General features: G+C 47.2%; 1 protein-coding gene and 1 long non-coding RNA gene across 7 annotated transcripts in view; one reads left to right on the top strand and one right to left on the bottom strand.

Moving 5' to 3' along the window:
* PPP1R12B (protein phosphatase 1 regulatory subunit 12B) overlaps nt 1–21,951 on the top strand; it is a 151,488-nt gene that overhangs the window by 75,799 nt on the left and 53,738 nt on the right. For 5 of the 6 annotated variants that reach the window (XM_075910196.1, XM_075910200.1, XM_075910194.1 and 2 more), the window contains 5 exons: nt 5,964–6,054; nt 11,206–11,370; nt 12,636–12,819; nt 13,542–13,654; nt 18,661–18,702. In XM_075910196.1, coding sequence (XP_075766311.1) covers nt 5,964–6,054; nt 11,206–11,370; nt 12,636–12,819; nt 13,542–13,654; nt 18,661–18,702 — 595 coding nt within the window. The remainder of the gene's footprint in view (nt 1–5,963; nt 6,055–11,205; nt 11,371–12,635; nt 12,820–13,541; nt 13,655–18,660; nt 18,703–21,951) is intronic. The other variant, XM_075910199.1, reaches the window with a different exon arrangement.
* LOC142820890 (uncharacterized) lies at nt 18,667–21,654 on the bottom strand. Its single transcript, XR_012897851.1, has 3 exons — nt 21,415–21,654; nt 20,221–20,324; nt 18,667–19,669 (listed from the first exon to the last, which is right to left on the bottom strand). It is a non-coding gene; the product is annotated as an uncharacterized LOC142820890 (long non-coding RNA).

The following is a 21,951-nucleotide window of genomic DNA, read 5'->3' on the forward strand; positions in this document are numbered from 1 at the left end:
AGGGGGGCACAGTGAAGCAGTAAGAAAACACTGGATGGTTTGATAGGCAGCGAGCTCAATACACCAGCTGCTGAACAGCTGTCCGGGATTTGTAAGCATTGTGGCAAAAGAGGAGGAGGGGTAAAGGAGCACTTGTAGTTTGAGTCAATGGACTCTGATCACATGTCCTCTGAACCTTTTTTGGGGGGCAGTGGGGAGACCTTGAGTGTCAGGTACCACTAAGCATAGAGATCATTTCAGTTTTATTTCTGTTACCCATTTAATCATGTTGCAGGATGGATCATCATAGCTCATGAACTCTTACTTTTTTTTAATGTTAAGACTTTCACATACAAGTTGAAGCAGGACAACACGTCATAGACTGGCAATATTCAGTTGCTATTTTTTTGTTTAGACAAATATTGATTTTTAAAGTAATTTTAAAAATACTCATCGATTTTTGAAACTACGGATGTAATAGTATATTTGATTAACTGATACAGCAAAAACTGATCAGTGAATGCTATAGACTACACGTATCCCCTCCTCTCCACTAGTACGTTTTTTAGCAGGCTGGCCAGCAGCCTGGCTCAGTCCTGGCTTGCGCCAGGTCTGGGACCTACCCCTGCTGCAGGTCTGCATTTAAAGTGCATTAGGAGCCAGGCAGGCAGCTGGGCTTAGTTCCGGCTCACACTGTGTCTGGAAGGTCAGACCTCCCCCCACCCCTGGCCCGGACAGGGGATGCTGCCACCCCATGCTGCCTCTGTGTGGGGCGACAGGCAGCTGGTCTGTGATGCAAGCTGGCTTTTAAACTGGCTCCCCTCGCAGACCAACTCCTGCCTGGTACCGCTGCTCTATTGCCTCTGATACAGAGTCAGCAGCATGGAGTGGTTGGGGACTCCTTGGGAGTAGGGCTGGAGTGCACTGGCTGCTGGTCCCGCCCCTGGGGACTACAGAATAGTCGAGTAACCGATAAGAATTCATTTAGTTAATAAACTATTCAATTAACTGATAAAGGTCCCTAGGTGAAACCCTGTGAGTGTGGGAAATTGAGACATTTAATGATAGTAAATGTTGAGATTGGAAAAAATTAAAGGTTTATAAATAGTTAAAACAGCCTGTCGACCTCACCGCAAAGTGTACAAACTAAATTTCCTCAATCAAAGTGTATGTCTTTAAATCATTGGCAAGTCCATTTGTGTAACAAGCCTAATTCAAAAATCTCAATCACTGGATTTTGCCTTTGTTTCCAAGCAGCATTTTTCCTCTTAGCCTATCTGTACATTTTTTTTATTACTGGTGGAAATATTTTTGTTGGTTTGTGTGTGGTGAAATTGACACTTTCCCATCTAAAATCTAATCCGTCTAAACCTAACCCTTCACCACATTCTAAACTAAGGTTAAGGCAAAATCACTAGGAACTGCAAGCAAAGAGCCTATTCAGACACCTGGGGGTACAATAAGGTGAGGCATGCTTAGAATATTACATCCTGAAAGTTTGTCCACTTGTTCTCAGTTGTGTAAGTTGCTCCGCATCGACGGGCTCAGGCCTTTCTGATTTTTCTGCATAAACTGCTTTCCGTCCAACGCATCCCTCGCTTCTTGCTTGTCGGGTGTCCCAAACGTTCCTCAGCTGGCTCTCTGGCTACTGATGTAATCCGTATTTACACTGAGAGTGATGCATGGGACGTGCTAGTGCAAGGGTGAAATAAATGAAGCACAAAAGAGGAACACTCAGGATCTGCTTTTATGTGTGATCAGGCGAGAGGAGCCTTTTTGCTTCCTCCCCAGTAAGACTGGTTATTGATTTGCTGTCTAGTGCATAAAATATGTACCTGTATAATGGATTGTGTTTTGGGAACTGTTATCCACACTGTTCCCTACAGCGCTTGCGTCTCTTCTCCCCCCCCCCCCCCCCCCCCCCGAAGCTTGCAGGCCGTTCGTTAGCAAATGGCAAGTCTCTCCCTACCTCAAGCTTGCGGGGATAGCTGCGACAGTGCAGACTTCCACTAGTTTCCAAGGGAGACTGTGCTGGTCCTGCAGGCGTTCGCTACCTTTCCTAAAATCTCCGAGCTTGTCCTGACCTTCCAGCTGCTATGCAGGCCTGCGCTAGGAGGTAACCTCTTTATGCTTTCTCTGTGCTCTCCTGCCAGAAGGGCTCCTTTCTAGAAGGAATGATTTATTTTGCAAATGCTGCCATTTTATAAAGAATCCCTGGTTATGAAAAAGCATAGTGAGTTAGCTGCCTTGTCACAAGTCCCCTGAAGATGCTTAGCAACGTTATAAATATCTGTAAGGTGGCAGATTCCTGCTCCACTTTGCTAGCTGAAAAGATCAGCATGAAATTGCTGCATTATTCTGAATAGTGATACTGTACCTTTAGGAACAGGAACTCAAAGTGCTGGCTTTATCTGTGGGCTGAACCTTTTGTAAATTACTCAAGCTGTCTAGAGTGCAGTAACCTGTGCTGTTCATAGCCAGCCGTGTAGTGAAACACAATTCAGCTGTGGCTTCTAAGGGAAAAAATTGGCTCTCTAGGCTATCCTGTAATATTGTCTATTAAGGACATTTCAGAGTTAGCCAGCAGCTAGAAAGGTAGGATTTATGGGGAGCATGTCCCCAGTACATTGGTGGAGTTTCACGTAGAATGAGCAGCCTTGAATATAGCCTTTCTCTGTGATCACTGGCACCATTGTTGAAATGAATGGAAATCATGTACTTATTGTCTGCACAAACTGCATTATTCTTAGTATGACTGTTGCTCTGAGAACATTGGTCTGTGAACCTGCCGGGTACGGGTGGCGTTAGAAGGGCGGACCTTACACATGTGGCCGTGGTTGCATGTAGAATGCTGTACCAGTGCAGCTGTGCTGCTGCAGTGTGACTGTTGAAACGAGAATACATTTATCTTAAACGTAGGCTGTAGTGTGGACAGCCTATGTCGGCGTAACGTGTGCCGCACAGGGGTGGCTTTTTCACACACCGAGCAATGCACGCTGCCTCAACACGGGTTGTGGTGTAGACCTAAGTCAAAGTTTTGAGGACTTGTGCACCCTCTGGATTGGTAACACTTTCAGGCTGACTTATCAAGTGCCCTGTGATGAGAGAGCCTGGGAGCTAAATGAAGACCCCAGTGAGGTTGAGTTTTGATCCCCACATACCTTAATATCCCTGAGGCAAAGGGCTCTTCTTCATTGCTATTTGGAATAAAAGTCTGGAACATCATGGCTGTCGTGCTGTCAGGCAGACCAGGTAGGTGTCATTATACCTTATCGGACCAGCTTGTGTTGGTGAATGAGACAAGCTTTCAAGCTGTGCAGTCACCTCCTCCAGCCAAAAATGCCTGGCTGCTGAGAGCTAGGCAGTGTATAGATCTGTGTGGCTGGAGCCTGAACGGTGCTTGTGCTGTCATGGGGTAGTAAGGAGGAAACTAACACTTAACTCAAGATCCTAAATTGCTGTATTCCACAAGCATAGAATCCTAGCACACTAGAACTGGAAGGAACCTCGTGAGGTCATCAGGTCCAGTCCCCTGCCCTCACGGCGGGACCAAGCACTATCTAAACCGTTCCTGACAGGCGTCTACCTAATCTGCTCTTAAATAACTCCAGTGATAGAGATCCCACAACCCCTACCCCCCTCCAGCGTACCCCTTGCGCTGTGTAACATGCACTAGTGTTTAGGGGTCACCTTACCCAAAGGCCTGAAGCTGGATAAAGTTGTGTAACCCCTTCCTGCAACCATTGCAAGGGAAATAATTGGCAAGAATTGGAGCAGGCACCTGGCGTGAGATGTGATGCTGTCGATTGCCTTTCCAGGCGAGGCAGGCAGATGCCCACCAAGGGGAAAAGCTGGGAGAGCAGGGTGGAGAAGTGTTCGTATTTCAGCTTTGAAATGACCACTCGACAAAGTCATGGCTTCTGTGACGAGTGATGGAAAATGAAAACGGTCGCCTTCATTTCCAAAAGCCATCAGTCACTGCTGGGACAGCTCAGTCTTTGGGGGGGGTGGGCGTTTCAACTTGAGACTTCTTAAAGGGGCCCAGTTTCCTGAAGACGCTGAGCGCCTGTCTGCTGGAAACTAAGCCCCTTTGAGTGTTGTGTGGTGGGTGCCTAGATTCACTAGTCACTTTGATGCAGACTTAGTCCAAGATTTTCTAAATTTGGGAGTGAGAAGAAAGCTTTGCAAACTGGGCTCTCCTGCTGTCCTTTTGAGAATTCAGTTATACCTCCTACACACAACTTCCTGCTCCATGAATGCATCACCAACACATTAACACGGGATATCCAGGAAATTATTCAAAGACTTCATCCCGTCTTAGGTAGGGCTTCCCAGCAGTGACTCGTCACAGATACAGCTCTTTAGAAGACAGGCCTCTGGTGTCCTTTTTAATTCTACCCACTTCTGTGTGGGCATTCTCTCAATGCAGGTGATCACGTCATGTTTCTCAAGCACAATATATTAGACACTTTTTGCTACAGTCTTGGGTACGAATGTGGAGCATGCTGTAACTTTATGTACTTTCAAATTTCGTTGGAATGGTCCAGTTATTTTCGTTTTTAGACTTTCCATGGGACCTATGTCTTAGCGGTATGTATTTTAGTCACTTAGCAAGTCCTACTTTTTTTCCGGCACGCAGTATCTTAGGTGCTGTTCAGAGCAGTAAATGAACGCATTTACTTCAGCTCAAACGTGATTTCTGCAAGCTGCTAAATGTCACTGCTGCTCTGTTGCAATTAATTAATTGACTGTGTAACTGCTCTCTTCATACAAAGAGTTTGAAAGGTCTCTGGGTGCTGTGCAGAGCGAATGCTCTCCATTTGTGTCGAAGAGTATAGAAAATGTGTATCCTACTGTTTCTGAAATGTGATTTAGACTGCCCTTATGTCCTTCAGCTTGTCCCTTCATGCAGGGGACACCTGTCATGCCCTGAAGCAGGAAGGCTCATAAACATTCTTCAGGTCACATGTAATGGTGTTCTCATATAAACATCCAACTTTCTTTGAACTCGACTAGTGTTAATGGTCTCTAGATGTAATGAATTCCATGTGCTAACCGATGTGTAAAGTGGTTTCTTCTATCGGCTGTAAATGGGTCACCTTTCGGTATCTGAGGATCGGGTGGGGTTTATTTCAAAGTGTGTGCTGGAACCAGTTCCTCTAGTGTTCTAGCTAGCCAATGTCTCTTCAGAAGGCCCGCACTTCCATACGGGTCTGTAACAGATTTCATGTGGATAAAAATAGAACTTTAACTCCTAACTGGGCATGTCAGATCTGTGCGTAGTTGTGAAAAAGGCAAATTGAAGGCAGTGAGGGATGTGCGCTAGGGAGCAGTTGAATAGCTGAGTCAACTACATGTGTTCTCCCCCCTCCCCCTTGCTCCCACCAAACTGAAGGCAGCAAGGGGTGGGAGGAAGCAGGAGTCAGTGCTGAGGGAAGCCAGCTTAAAAGGGGAGACAGAGGTGCAGCAGGGGTTAGCGAGTGGCCCCCTCCCCCTGATCCAGTAGTCGATGGAAATTCCATCGTAGTCCAAGGAAATTCCATCGACTACTTGATTTGCTGATTAATCAAAATGTAACATCCTGCTGGTGCACACTAGGGATTTGTTCACCTCTAAACTCTGATGGTAAATGAGGTTACACTTGTTTTAGTCAAGTATCAAGACATGCTGGAGATCGGGGGTGACGGATCCCAGACCGTATGCAGTGTGCCTTTTTAATGGAGTTGTCTTGTACAGGGTAGCACAGGATGCCTCTAGCAGGTTAACCTTTCAGACGTCTTCACTGGACGATACTACAGCGAATGTGGCAGCTGCAGCAATCGGCCAGGTGCCCTAAACGTCAGTGTGCCCTAAAACAGGCGCAGGAGGGGTCCTTCCCTTGACCGCACTAAGCCAGAGTAGTGCGTGCATGGAACAGGATGGGGGCTGTCATTGCTGGGAGACACGCAGTGTCTGATTTTATGTTGTGTTCCTTACTCTTTCAGGTCGTATCTGACTCCCGTGCGGGATGAGGAAGCAGAGTCCCTAAGGAAGGCCCGATCCAGACAGGCCCGCCAGACTCGTAGGTCTACACAGGTGAGGAGCTGGCATTTAATGGGCAGGGGTAACTTGTGGTGCTATTCCATCGCTGTGCCCCCCTCGGGGAGATGTGTTGGGGCCTATAAAAGGTGCCAGGGCAGCTCTACAGTCCTTTGATCAAAGAAGTCTTGAAATATAATAAATTAGCATCATTCTTTCCTCCGCTGTGCCCCTAGTTCTCGGTTGCGTCAAGAGACGAAGCACGTATTTAAATGCACTTCATCTCAGCCTTGGGACCAGACTCTTTTGGCTGCACCATGGTCACCAACAGAATTTTGTTGTTCAAACTTTCTGTAACTTATTTTAATGCTTTCCCCTTGGAGCTGCCAGGCTCTGCCTTCTGGACACCATTCTATCTTGTGTGACCTTAAAATTGGAATGATGGGCAGGGGCCAGAAATTGAAGTGTGGGCTTTAAAGTCTGATTTGGGCAATGCAATTCCGATTTTCCTGAGTTAACTGGAAGCTCTTAAGGGGTAGATTCAGGTTTCCTCTGCTTGTATAGTACTGAGCATATCCTCACTTATTCCCTAAGTCCGTAGTGTGGCATCTGTGTTCCTTGGTTTGTGTGCTGCTCTGGTCTGCCTCCTTCCTGAAGTCCTACTTCTGTCATGCCCTAGCTAGCTAATGGGGAGAGAGGCTTGTCTCCCTCTGGAGAACAGGCAGCCAGAGCAGATGAGCAACACCCTCCTTGATTTTGTTCATATCTCTTGTAACTAGCAAAAGAGCAAACGTAACTGTGCTGCTTCTAAACACCTGCATGCTGTCACCACCTTGGGTCTCAAAGCCCTTTGCAGGCATAGTGTCTCTCAAACAATACACAAGGGTCATTTAATCTGCTGAAACGCAGCCACCTATAGGGTAAACCATGGCATTGTTTGGACAGCCAGCAGGAATGTTACCCAGTTCGGAATAGAAAACAGGAAATCTGTATCGTTTTAAACATCAGGAAAAATTGGCTTGGCAGATTGCTGTTCTCCAAGTCCAAACATGGCTGGAGACAGATGTTGGTTTTCCAGGGTGCCTCAGGAGCTCTCTAAAGACATAACAGTGTTTGTTACAAATACTGATTGTCTTGGTTTGACATGATTACAACCAGACTGTAAAAATATACCCCAGGCTGACATCTGGTATACGTGCTCACCATTCAAACCCTTTTCCTCCAAACTTCTTTAAAAACAAGCTGTGTATTTGAGCTACGCAAGTGCCAGAGAAGAGCATGTGCTGAAGATGGCGTCTGTATGTACATATTGGTTTAATGCCTCGGGGCTGGGAGTGTGTGGGGATTGCAAGAATTCGGGCAGAGGCTTGGGTTTGTGAGGGGCTCAGGGCAGGAGGCTGGGGCTGCTGAGGGGTGCAGGAATAAGGTTTGGGGGAAGAGGGGCTTGGGGCAGGAGGTGTGGGGGTGCAGGAGTCAGAAGTGAGGGGTAAGGGGCTGAGGGTGGGTGGGCAGGAGTCAGGATTCATGGAATCATAGAATACTAGGACTGGAAGGGACCTCAAGGGGTCATGGAGTCCAGTTCCCTGCCCTCATGGCAGGACCCAATACTGTCTAGACCATCCCTGATAGACATTTATCCAACCTGCTCTTAAATATCTCCAGTGATGGGGATTCCACAACCTCCCTGGGCAATTTATTCCAGTGTTTAACCACCCTGACAGTTAGGAAGCTTTTCCTAATGTCCAACCTAAACCTCCCTTGCTTCAGTTTAAGCCCGTTGCTTCTTGTCCTGTCCTCAGCAGTCAAGGAGAACAATTCTCCCTCATCCTTGTGACACTCTTTAGATACCTGAAAACCTGCTATCATGTCCCCTCTGTTTTCTCCTTTCCAAACTAAACAAGCCCAATTCATTCAGTCTTCCTTCATAGGTCATGTTCTTTAGACCTTTCATCATTCTTGTTGCTCTTATCTGGACCTTCTCCAATTTCTACACACCTTTCTTGTACTGGACAAAATACTTCAATTGAGGCTTAATCCGCGCAGAGTAGAGCGGAAGAATGACTCCTTGTGTCTTGCTCACCACACTCCTGTTAATGCATCCCAGAATTATGTTTGCTTTTTTGCAACAGTGTCACACGGTTAACTCAGATTTATCTTGTGGCCCACTATAACCCCTAGATCCCTTTCTGCCATACTCCTTCCTAGACAGTCGCTTCCCATTCTGTATGTGTGAAACTCATTGTTCCTTCCTACGTGGAGCACTTTGCATTTGTCCTTATTCAACTTCATCCTATTGACCTCAGACCATTTCTCCAGTTTGTCCAGATTATCTTGAATTATGACCCTATCCTCCAAAGCAGTTGTAACCCCTCCCAGCATGGTGGTATCTGCAAACTTAATAAGCATCCTCTCCATGCCAATATCTAAATAGTTGATGAAGATATTGAACAGAACCTGTCCCAGAACAGACCCCTGCGGAACCCCACTTGTTACTCTTTTCCAGCAGGATTGTGAACCGTTAATAACTACTCTGGGAATAGTTATTCAGCCAGTTATGCACCTATCTTATAGTAGCCCCATCTAAGTTGTATTTGCCTAGTTCATTGATAAGAATATCATGTGAGACCGTTTCAGATGCCTTACAAAAGCCTAGATATACCACATTCACCGCTTTTCCCTTATCCACAATACTCATTTTCCTATCAAAGAAAGATATTAGATTGGTTTGACATGATTTGTCCGTTACAAATTTATGCTGCCGGTTACCTATCACCTTATCTTCCAGGTGTCGTGCAGATGAATTCCTTAACTACTTGCTCCATTATCTTGCCTGGCACAGAAGTTAAACTGACTGGTCTGTCGTTTCCTGTGTTGTTCTTGTTTCCCTTTTTATAGGTGGGCCCTAGATTTGCCCTTTTCCAGTCTTCTGGAATCTCTCCTGTGTTCCATGATTTTTCAAAGATGCTTGCTAAAGGCTCAGATACCTCCTCTATCAGCTCCTTGAGTATTCTAGGATGCATTTCATCATGCCCTGGAGACTTGCACACATCTAACTTTTCTAAGTGATTTTTAACTTGTTCTTTTTTATTTTAACTTCTAAGCCTACTCCCTTCCCACTAGCATTCACTACGTCAGGTGTTCCTTCATCATCAGGCTTCTTGGTGAAGACCAAAACAAATAAGTCATTAAGCACCTCTGCCACTTCCAAGTTTCTTGTTACTGTTTCTTCCTCCTCACTGAGCAGTGGGCCGCGGACAGGGGGCTGCTCAGGTGTCAGGTAACTGTTACCCTGTAAATATCACCCCTAATCTCATTGTCCTGGTACCACCAACTCCTGGCCTTGCTTTATGTTGTTAGAGGAAGCTGCCTACCAAACTTGGGGGCCCTCACTCGTTAGTTGGCTTTGTTGAACAAACAGACTCAGACAGACGGACAGCCAGGAAGACACACAAACTCCCTCAAATATATAGTAGATGGGGCAAGAGGCCTCTGTGGGCATTAAGAGGAGTTGTGGTAGGCACTGTGAACAAGTGGTACCTGCCTTGAACTTGTTGTCTAGCTAACGGGAAGGGTTGTCAGGGGTACGAAGCACCTAACAAACCAGGGTGTGTAACCTATCCTTTAAATCGGCTTCCGTACCTAATGACTGGAAGGTAGCCAACGTGACACCAATATTTAAAAAGGGCTCTAGAGGCGATCCTGGCAATTACAGACTGGTAAGTCCTAACTTAAGTACTGGGCAAATTAGTCGAAACAATAGTAAAGAATAAAATTATGAAGCATGTAGAAGAACATAATTTGTTGGACAAAAGTCAACATGGTTTCTGTAAAGGGAAATGCTGTCTTACTAATCTATTAAAGTTCTTTGAAGGGGTTAACAAACATGCGGACAAGGGAGATCCAGTAGATATAGTTTACTTAGATTTTCAGAAAGCCTTTGACAAGGTCCCTCACCAAAGGCTCTTGTGTAAATTATATGGCCATAGGATAAGAGGGAAGGTCCTTTCTTGGATTGAGAACTGGTTAAAAGACAGGAAACAAAGGGTAGGAATAAATGGTAAATTTTCAGATTGGAGAGGGGTAGCTAGTGGTGTCCCCCAAGGGTCAGTCCTGGGACCAATCCTTTTCAACTTATTCATAAATGACCTGGAGAAAGGGGTAAGCAGTGAGGTAGTAAAGTTTGCAGATGATACCAAACTGTTTAGGATAGTCAAGACAGAAGCAGATTGTGAGGGACTCCAAAAAGATCTCACCAAACTGAGTGATTGGGCAACATAATGGCAAATGAAATTTAATGTGGATAAGTGTAAAGTAATGCACATCGGGAAAAATAACCCCAACTACACGTACAGTATGATGGGGGCTAATTTGGCTATGACAAATCAGGAAAGAGATCTTGGAGTTATCGTGGACAGTTCTCTGAAAACTTCCACGCAGTGTGCAGCGGCGGTCAAAAAGGCAAATAGGATGCTAGGAATTATTAAGAAAGGGATAGAAAATAAGACCCAGAATATCTTACTGCCCCTGTATAAAACTATGGTACGCCCACATCTTGAATACTGTGTACAGATGTGGTCTCCTCACCTCAAAAAAGATATTTTGGCCTTGGAAAGGGTTCAGAAAAGGGCAACTAAAATGATTAGGGGTTTGGAACGGGTCCCATATGAGGAGAGGTTAAAGCGACTGGGACTTTTCAGTTTAGAAAAGAGGAGACTGAGGGGGGATATGATAGAGGTCTATAAAATCATGAGTGGTGTGGAGAGGGCTGATAAAGAAAAGTTATTTATTAGTTCCCTAAATAGAAGAACTAGGGGACACCAAATTAAATTAATGGGTAGCAGGTTTAAAACTAATAAAAGAAAGTTCTTCTTCACACAGAGTGTAGTCAACCTGTGGAACTCCTTGCCAGAGGAGGCTGTGAAGGCTAGGACTATAATAGAATTTAAAGAGAAGCTAGATAATTTCATGGAGGTTAGGTCCATAAAAGGCTATTAGCCAGGGGATAAAATGGTGTCCTTGGCCTCTGTCAGAGGCTGGAGAGGGATGGCAGGAGACAAATCACTTGATCATTGTCTTCGGGCCACCCCTTCTGGGGCACCTGGTGCTGGCCACTGTCGGCAGACAGGCTACTGGGCTAGATGGACCTTTGGTCCGACCCAGTACGGCCGTTCTTATGTTCTTAACTGATGAGGTCTTCCTGCTTCCCAGGGTGTAACGCTCACAGACCTGCAGGAGGCTGAACGAACCTTCAGCCGGTCTCGAGGGGAACGGCAAGCGCAGGAGCAACCCAGTGAGAAACCTGAGCGTGCTGAGGACAGCGGTGAGAAGCAGGAGGAGACCCGGCCCTGGTGGAATAGAAACCAGGACGAGGAGGTAATCTATCTTTCCTTACTAGCCACTGCTTCAGAGTTCAGTGGGTCAGGACAACTGAGATCGGGTCAAATTCTTCTGACTGTCTCCTGGTGGAATTGCAGGTAGGAGGGTTAGTACAGTCAGAAATGGCCCAGGCCTGATGAATCCAGACGTATGGGTGCTTGAAAATGAAGCCATCGTCTTGCCGTACTGTGGCTTCGCGAGTGCTTTGTTCTCTACTTGACACATCGCTTGTCAGACACAATAAATCATTTAAGTAGCAATTCCATGGAACGCGAAGGCCGATCAAAGAAGAATTCCACCCCTCTGGCAATAGGCATCAGGACTGCGGCCAGGCCCTAATGCTCCTTTGCCGGTGTTGTGGAGTTGGTGGATTCAGGTAATGAGGGCTGTGGGGCAGGAGGGATAGAGGAAATCTCCTCCTAGCTCGTCCTCTCCCCGGGCATGCTGGTGATTTGGATCGCTTATTGCAAAAGGAACACCCTGCTGGAGCGAAGTCCAATGAAAAGCATGAGACTCATTGTATACATAAGATGTGGAACCCTTTCTACAGAACCTCACCATTGACTTGATTTCCTATGCAAAGTGGAGAGTGGAATTAACTAAGCCTATTACGTAACTGGTAATCGTCTCACTGGCAATGTACATGGAAGCTGATAACAGCCACGTGATAGTAAAAGGAGCCTCACTCCAGCATCTCTTTGGTAGATATTGGAAGCCTCTGTGATACCTAATCTTCTCTCTGGAATACTCTATGGTAGTTCTACTAATCATTTTCTATAGCCCAGATTGTGTTTTCACACTTCTATGCCTCATCCCACTGCAAACCGCATCCTCTGGTGATGTTCTCCTAAACCTCTGCAGGAGTGAGATCACAGCACTGGACAAAACTTATTCCACACTAATGGCGATTGATATAGAATGGTCCTGTCATCTTTGCCCCCTTCAGCTTCAGGACAGTTAGTTTCTGTGAAGGACACCTGCTAGTCTTCACAGCCTGGATCAAGCAGGGCAGATATTTGGTCTTCAGCTGTTTTCTTTGTGGCTGCGCAAGCCAGAATGACTGGTTTTCTCTTCTTACACCTATGACAGCCAGATGGATTACATTTTATGCTCTTTTCATAATCCATGTGGCAAGGTGTGGATTAAACCATTGGCCAGCACTGAGAGGGGCTGTAAACTCCGAGTGATTACATCCTTTGGCTAAAGTCCAGTCTTCTCCTCAGTACCTTTTTGCTAACCTTTATTTATGGCTCTGTTTACAGTCTGTCTATCGGCGATTAAGGTGCCCGGTACAAACAGACAAACCCACGACACCTGTATCTCCCTCTACGTCAACCCCTTCTCTTTACACAAGCTCTCAGCTGGCCCGGACAAGCCGGGCTCTGGGCCCTGACTCGGTGAACCCAGAAGACTTCCAAAGCACAGCCACGGAGATGGAGAAAAATGGTACGTACCTTATCAAACGAAAAGGCAGCCCTAGTATTCCAGGCCAGGGTACTCGGTGTCCACAAACTTAATCTCAGGCATTTCCTGCTTTTCTAGCTGGAGACTCCTATGGGGGGCGAGCAGCTTTGTGTGTAACCAGAATGCCTGGAACGGGCATCGAAGCCCCGTGTGGAGTGGTCCATTTTATTGTCTTGCAGACAAGAGTAAGAGGTAGTGGCTTGTCCTCTCCTCATCTGCTTAGAGGGGCCATGCGGATCCTAGCTCAGCGCTGCTAAGCTAATGCTCCACATAGTGTTTGGAGCTATGCAGAAGAGCGGGCAGTCTCCTTCTGGACTCTTCTACAGCAGGGGATCGGGGGCCACTGACCTAGAAGATCAGAAAAATCAGTCGGGGCTGGAGGCAGTGTGGGGTGGAGGAGCTGGAGTGCCTGCTTGGAATCGCCAATGCTGGGGAAGGCCCTAAGCCTTGGGGGCCAGATCCAGGCAACCCAGGGGCTGCCTTCGGCCCCCAGCCTGTAGGTTCTCTTCCTCTCTCCCGCCTCCCTTCCCCCCCATTCTGGGGGAAAGTGTTAGGTGTAGGGGGAAGACTCATGTGTAACATCCGGGGTATAATACATCACCAGCCCTTTTGTTGTAGCAAACCAGTTTGAAAGGGTCCCTGGGGCTTTGAGAAGCACTCGTGTGAGGCAGGTAAAGCAAAGCAGTCTCTCCTTGTTTGGCTAGAGTGTGACGATCAGGATGTAGACGACAGATCTCCCAACAAGCAGTCCATCCGCGAGAGGCGGCGGCCCAAGGAGAGGCGGCGAGGCACTGGGATCTCTTTCTGGACAAAAGATGTGAGTGATCTTGCTGGGGTGGGAGAAAAGGGAATTGATTCGGCAGGGTTCAGAATGAATTTGCTCTTGGTTTCGGAATGGACGGCTGCGTGTGGCGGCTTAGCTCCTTTTCACTTCATGCAAACGGAAATGTGCCAGCGATGTTGGCGCAAAATCTCTTTGAGCCTCCTGCTTGTGGAGAAGAGTCCTGTTCATCACAGGAGCCCTCCTGTAAAAGGGGAGCCAGGCGCCAGCCTGCAGCACTATGGCTCAGCCGGGAGACCGGTTACTTTATTTTGGCACCATCTGATAGCACTCTGGTAATCCAGTTTGCCTCTCCGGGTCCCCAGATCATTCACACTGGTGGCTTCAGCCTGCTCGCCGTGTGGTAAGTGGGAGCTGGGACAAGTGCAGAGTCCACTATCTATCGATCTGCCAGTTAGACTCCCGCATGGGGCTAGCTTCTCTCCATTTGTGAGCAAAAGGGCTGCCAAGGGCATTGATCAAATGTCAGTGACAAGACGGTCCCTTCTGGTACGGACCTCTGCTTTGACGCTGCCCAAAGGAGCTGTGCAAGACATGCAAGGGCAGCTTTGTCCTATTTCCCGCATTGGCAGCCCATGGCAAGGCCACAGCATGAATGAAATCCACCATCTGCTGCAGCGCAGAGCACTGCAACCCGCTCCCTGGGCTGCTTCTAGCCTCACCATTGGGGACAAGCCAAGCAGGGCTCTGTCTGGAACACCTCGAGTGCCTAATGAGTGTTCTGCAAGTGCCCTGTCAAAGCAGGGAAAGGCAGCCTTTCCCTGGGGGAGTCAATTGCCACATGAGCGTCCGTGTGCTCCTAGCACTGCTCAGGAACATGGTAGCAGCCTGTTGGCCATAGGGAAAAAGGGGAGTCGCTTCTCTTCCTGCCCATTTGTTCTGCTCGGGGTTCTGCGCAGAAAGCCAACGCAAACGGAGTAATGTCGTTCTGGGAAGAGCTTGATTCAGGGCAGACGCAGGATGCCGAGGAGGTCAGACAGTCACGAGGATGAGTGGCATCGGGTACAGGGGCACATCTTAGAAGGTTCCAGGATACTGCCAAAATGGAAACTTGGCGTTGCAGCGGTTCACTTCACATGGGGACTTCTGAGCTTGTCCACAGGCATGCGTCAGTGCTCCACGATGCAGGTAACCCGTTCGATGGTGCTGTGTCTTACCTGTAGGCAAAGACCTAGCTCAGATTGCTTCTCCTCTGCTCCCACAACGGGTGAATGCAAAGGATGATTTTGTTGCTAGATCTCCCCAGTTCAAGTTCAGGGAATGGGTATTGGAAAGAACACATGGAGGTCTCCCCTGTTCCCTCCAGGGGGAATGGACATGTTCTGGCTGTGCCAGGCAGGGTCTGATAGGGTTTTCATAGCAGTTGGGAAGGAAGAAACATGATCAGCCCCACCCCAGAGAGTGTCTTCTGTCCTGGGTAGAGTAAAATGCCATTTCTTTGGGCACAGCCACCGAGAGGGAGATGAGCAGCAGCACTTCATGTGGCAGGAATCGGACTAGCAGAGGGGCTCCTGTACCCCGAAATCTCTAAGTCACTTTGGTAAGCCGAGAACTGGCTTGTTTGCCTCTGGAAACAAGAGAGTGTCCAGCAGCCTGTCAGGATTCAGGAGGTGAAGCGGGATGACTTCTCAGCTGGGCACGGTCACTGTGTCTTCCCACCGTCTCTGCTGCGTCCAGGACAGTACAAAAGCTAGCCCGGAGGGAGCAGCAAGTGCCTCTGTTCATGCCTTTCTGGCTGCAGTGCTCAAACCTGGCTGTCCAAGCATTGGGTCTTGGGCTGTCATCTGACAAAGGACGTCTGCTATTACAGACTCATAGGGCTGGAAGAGATCTCGGGAGGTCCAGTCCTCCAGCGGGACCAAGCAGGCTGCAATCAATACTGGGATGAAGTGCTCATTGCTTTCATGGATCCTAAAGGAGACGTCAACAAACAGAACTTATTCAGCTGGCTGGTGCAAAGCCCCTAGTTTAACTGCCGTATTAGAGTGGTGAAACGTGCCCTCAGGTGCCTCCAGATGGGTCTATTATGGTTCTGAAAGTCCAGCCGAGTCTGTCGTGTCACATTCCCAGCACTTCCAAGGAAATTGATTCCGTACAAATCCCAACACTAAATGGTTCCTTGAAACATCAACCTTATTCCAACCCTGCAAGGTCACACCATGGCCTTAGTAAGGAGCAGACTGAGGTACCAGGGTAACCCCAGTTGTGCATCCTATCCAGTAGAGCAGGCCTTTCCGGTCAAGGGAGGTTTTTATCTGCAGTTGGGAGGTCTCTTGAAGCTGACCCTGTATTATTCTAATTCAGACAGCCCACACAACTGCCATGGGATACTTTTCTCCACGTACATTCCTTTGGTTAGGCCTCTGAGCCCAGTCCTGAGGAGTCTCAGGATGGAGTAGTCCATGTTTTGGGTATTGAGCTGCTAGATGGCATTGGCTGTCCAGGTTCTGTGCATTGGTCGTCCAATCTTAACCAGAGCCATCTTGCTTCTTTTGGCAAAAGTCTTCTCCACTCCATACTGTGCAAGGCAAGAGGGAGATGAAAGTGTATCTATGCTCTACCTTGTTCCAAGGACCATCCCCCTTCCCACCGTGGAGGCGTGCTGCTATGAAAATCCCATTGTAATGAATCTGTGGACCTTGGTGTGCAGAATGGGACTCTTTCATCTGGGCTTACCTGACATTTTCTTTCTTTGAGTAGCAAGAGCTACAGTTCCAGCTCATCCTGGAGACCAACAAATCATTCAGAATAGAGCTGGAAACTGACATCAAAGGGTTTGAGTTGGTCCATTCCACCTAATGACAATGTCCTGCAGCAGGAGAGATTGCTAGTGGTTTCCTTCAATTTCCTGACACCGTCATAAGGACCTAACCACATCCGCCACACCATCAGGGGCTCGTTCACCTGCACGCCTGCTAGGGCGATATGTGCCGTCATGTACATTGGCCAAACCAGACTCTCTGTGCGGAAGAATAAATGGACACATCAGACGTTCAAAGCATTCCATAGCCAGTAGGAGAGCGCTTCACTTCAATTTCCCTAGACACCCAGGACCAAACTTGAGTTGCCATATTTCAGCAAAAAAACCTTCAAAACCACTGGACTACTCATACAAACGTGACACCATCAAACTGGGCCTGAATAGGGATGGAGTGGCTGGCTCACTACAAGAAGTAATTTCCTCCTCCTGGTGTTCTCAGCATCTTATCCACGGTTGGGAACAGGCCATGTCCACCCTGATGGAATTACCTCACTAGAACTGGTCCTCCGCGTAGGAGGACCTCCCTCTTTGCACGTGTGTATGCACCTGCCAGACTGAAGTTTGTGTCCTCCACCTGACGAAGTTGTCTCCAGCCCACGGAAGCTCTTGTCCAAAGAAATGTCAGTCTTTCCGGTGGCCCAGGACTCCTTGCTGTTTAATACAATGTAACTTAGGGTCATTTAGATCTACTGGCCTGGCTGTGGAAGTCATGGCAACTGAAGGGGAGTGTTGGGAGGCAGACCAATTCCTTGGTGATGGAGAGGTCTGATTCTGCTCCAAGATACTTCAGCCTACCTGCAACAGCTCTTTGGGCCTTCTGACTCGAGGAAAGGAAATTTTTAGGTAAACCCAGACATTTTCCTACTGATAAACGGGGACAACTATATTGTGACCAGCACTCCCATGTCGTTACAGAAGTTTGCCTTATAAGAAGGCTGTAGCAGCGGCAGCACTGTGTATAAACTACTGTTGGGAACAGTATTCCCGATAAGCTGAGCGCTTGAGCAGCTACCCAAGAGAGATTGAAATGCCACCCAGCTGATTAGCAGAGAGCCTATAGCCAGCATCATGTGTTTCTACTGGTGGTGCATATCCACACATACCTTGGCACATAACAAAATTTATTCTGCACATGGAACAATTACCGGGAATATTGCTTGGGAATATTTCCAATACAATTCAAACTGGCAATCTCCATGTGGCCTTTCATATGACACTAAGGAAAGTTTGTATGTTACTGTCCACTGAGCAACACAGGATGAGAACAGACTGATTTTAGACTTAAAAGCTTTCCGTTTGTTATAAGCAAAACAACTCACTGTTTAAAAATATAATTCTCCTCTACATGGTTAATGGCCGGTCCATGGACCTAGCATTACATGATGCTGAAACGTAACTCTTTTTTCTGAAAAGATGAAAAGTTCAGCCATTCAAATGGCTTGTTGGTTAAACAATTTTCCTTGAATGTGTCTTTCTGATAGACTAATGACTCCTGTAAAATTTGTATGCAGTTGTGTTATAGCCGTGTTGGACCCAAGGTATTAGCAAGACCAGGTAGATACAGTAATATCTCTAGTGGGGCCAATTTCTGTTGGTGAGAGACAAGCTTAAGAAAAGCTCTGTGTAAGCTTGAAAGCCACCCCCCCACCCCGAAGTTGATCTAGTAACAGTTATTATCCACTTTGTCCTCAAATGGGAGGTAATTGGAGAACTTCTGAAATACCATCTCCTGCTTTTGAGAATATGGCTACCGATTACTCTTTAAAAAAAAATGGTCCTGTAGCACCTTAGAGACTAACCAAAAAATGTGTAGATGGTATGAGCTTTCTTGGGCACAACCCACTTCTTCAGATGACAAATATGGAGCAAGAGGCACAGAGGTTGAATTATAATTCAACCTCTGTGCCTCTTGCTCCGTGTTTGTCCTCTGAGGAAGTGGGTTGTGCCCCCGAAAGCTCATACCACCATCTTTTTTTTGTTAGTCTCTAAAGTGCTACAAGATCATTGTTGTTTTTTTAGTTAGTCTGAGGGGCGGCCATGTTAGTCTATTGATTACTGACACTTAAAGCTCCTTTGTACAAGTCCTGATCTCAAAAGCTTTCCCTGGTTACCTAGATATTAGGAATTGGCACCTCTCTTCAAAACCCTAGTCACCTAAATATCTGGAAATCCAAACCTGTTGACCCTACATGGCTGAGTCCCTTTTCTTCTTTCTCTCCAGGATGACGAGGTTGATGGGAATGAGGAAGCAAAGGAGTCTCGGGTAAGCGAGGAGCCAACGATGTACAATGCCTTAATACCTACCTTACTGTTACCTAAATTTTGCTGGCAGCAGGACTGCTGTGAATTGACTTGTGAGTGTATCTTTCTGAGGAGCACTGTACATCTGGGCCTGGTATTTGCTCTAGCTTTGTGAAGCAGATTGTTTGCTGATCTTTTCTCAGGAAGATACGGGGTGCATACAGCTTGTCTGCTGTTCTCTGGGGTCCCTGTCTGATCCTCAAGAGAACCTGTAGGGCTGTAATAGAGGTTGAGAGGCTGTAGTAGGGATTTAATACGCTCTTTGTTGGAACAGAGTCTGAACAGTGTGTATGAAGCAAGCAGAAGGGTTTATTAACACATAGCGCTGGTGGAGTGTCACTTCGCTTGTTAGGCTTTGGTGAACACTGCCAGACAATAGGTTACAGTGGATTATATAAGATGCTGATGGGCAGGAGTGGTCCAAGGCCGGCTGCGGCAGCTGGCACCCCAGGTGGAAGGTGCAATCGGCGCCCCCGCGTGCATGGCCGTCAATGGCCGTGACGTCATCATCGAGCGCCCGGGCCGGCGGCGCTCTAGGCAACTGCCTAGTTTGCTTAGGCTCACGGGCCACCCCTGCTGATGGGCAGATTAAGTGATTGGGGGGAAGATCCCAGACCACCTGGATAGGTGCTAACCATGAGGCAAAATAAAAGCAATAATCTAAAGGTTACATAGTGTTTTCTGTCCATAGCTTACAGAATATCTTATGTCTATTTAAACAAATACTTAAACAAAGCAGACCTCAATTGTCAATTATGTATTAAGTGGCGATGTGTCTTAGTGTCAGAAAGGTATCTTTGCAGGGAGAGGGGTCGAAATCTATCCAAGTGCAAGAAGATGGACATTGTACCCAAAGGACTGAAAGTGAACAATCCATTAAGATCAACATACTGTACTGTTTGCAGGGATGTGATCCATTGGTGTTGCACCTGGGGGATTAAAGCAGAGGCAATAAGGATACATGACAATTGCGCATTTCTTCCTAGCACCATTGAATGTGTTATGTCCTGTCTCTCACCCGTAGGGCCTTTCCCTGGGATGTAACTGTCTTATGCAGTTATCTTTACGGCTACATTTTTATTTGTTATCTTTATGATGACCTTCGTTCCATGGGCTAAGTTGGAGGCGGCGGGTGGGGGGGAGAGAACCTGTTCCAGACTTGAAATTTAGAATAGGGGTTCTTATCAGAATATCATAGCCTGCCTCAAATTTTTACCCTGCACTCTTCAAAGGCTGACTAAAGTGTCCGAGGTCTGTGGCTGTCACTCAGACGGTAAGGAAAGCAGATCTCTCAACTCAGAAGGTGGCTGAATACAGTAGGGAGGGTTCATTTTAATTTAGAAAACAAGGATATTTTTACTTCCCATGCCTGCCCCTTGTCGCCTTCTGAGTCTCCTGTCCCCTGCGACCGGAACAATCTTGCCAAGTTCCTCCTCTCCCTCAAACCCTTTCTTCTTTCTTTTGTAGTCGCCAGACTTACCATTGTTTTGGTCTTGCCTGGCATGGGCTGAGATCCGTTTGGGGTCAGGAACAGGTCTGTTGGGCAGTGGCTGTTCTGAAGCCATCAGTGCAACCTTTGTTAGACTGGGAGAAAAATAGCTGTTCAAGGCATCAGGTGCCAGCATGGACATATGATTTTATTGTTTTTTAAAAGAAACCAAGTTAATTCACTCCAAACTGCTGTCCCAGCTCAGTTTGTAGCATGCTAGTTGGTGGCTTTGTGGTGTAATCAGTTACTGAGGGATCCATATTCAATTCTGTGGAGGTACACGTGAAGCTTTTTTTGTTGTGGATGCTTGTCCTCTTTTTCCCTTCCCCTCTCTGCCCCCCCCCCCCCCCCCCACATACACACACTCCACTATCCCCACCGTGTGCATGAGCTCAGGGTTGTGGGAACTAAACTCATTCTCAGGCACCAGAACTGAGAGCAGGCATCTGAACCAGGGGGAGGAAAAGGTGTAGATTGAGACGAGGAGTTGAATGAAGCTAAGGCAGACGGAGGGAGCCATTTGATGGGGAAGGCACGTGGGAAACAGATCTTGTGAGGTGCTGGGGTACAGAGGGAATGGCTGGATGGAGTGGAGAGGAGGGTCAGAGTAGCCCTGGGATGAGACACCTGAGCAATGGAGGTTTGGACTAGGTAGGCAAGCGGGATGATGCTGGAATGGGGAAGATGCACGACCTGGGCAGGGGAGGGGACAAGGCAGAAGGGGTCAAGAGCGAAGAAGGCAGGCAGAAGACTCTGGACCCACTAACTGGCACACCCTTCTGGGCCTGGACTGGAATCCCGTAATCCCATGCCCCACCCGTTCTTCTGCTGTTAGTCAATATCTGTGAAACCCATGGGGTAAAGTCCCATCCCCGCCTCGCGCACCCCCACCCCCGGTAGTCAATATCTGTGAAACCAATCATCCCATCGAGGGGTGATAACCTACTACTGCTAACGGTTGCTCTCTCTGCTAAAGTGACAGAGGTCTATGTGGTGGATCTAAGGGTTCTAAATGGAATTTCTATATTAGTTCGCTTTTTTTAAAACAACCATTAAATTATGCAAACTGTTTTTAAAAATCCAAAGATTCTCCTTGCGAACATCAGTCACTCAAAACCTAGGACATTCCGGAGTTAAGGTCATTTTTATCTTAACCCCCATTGTGCATCTGCATTATGTGGTTACCATATTTTGTTTTTCCACGGGAGCCCTGTCTTCAGTCTCTTTGCCTCTGCCTGTCTTGTCCAGGTGTCTTGTCTCAGTCTCCTGCTCCAGCCAGTCCTGGGTCACTCTCTGGAAGATGCTGCACTGACTGACGAGAAGTTATAGCTGTTTCTGTGCTGAAAGCAATATTTGGCCCGGGGTAAAGAATGCAGAGTGTGGGTCTGTGCTGCTGATTGGAGAGAGTTCTTACCACTGGGTGGGTCTTGGAATCTGGAAGAGCAACAAATATTTGGACTTGGATAATCTTTGAGGATTTTGTTTGGGCAAAAAAAGATGGAAGAAAAGTGCCACTTAAAATAGCGAATTTTATGCCATAAAACTAGAATAAAGGTCGTGATCCAGAGAGAAATTTATTTTCCAGCATTTCTTTTCAGTGGAATTCTGTGTGGCATAAAAATGTACCTTGGCCAAAAGTTCCAAAGCTGGTCCAAGGGGCATTTCAGCTTTTTTTTTTTTTGTTTAAATAACACTCAATTCTGGGCCAAGTATGTGTCTCAG

This window comes from Pelodiscus sinensis, chromosome 27 (genome assembly GCF_049634645.1).
Source record: "Pelodiscus sinensis isolate JC-2024 chromosome 27, ASM4963464v1, whole genome shotgun sequence".
Lineage (NCBI taxonomy): Eukaryota > Metazoa > Chordata > Testudines > Trionychidae > Pelodiscus > Pelodiscus sinensis.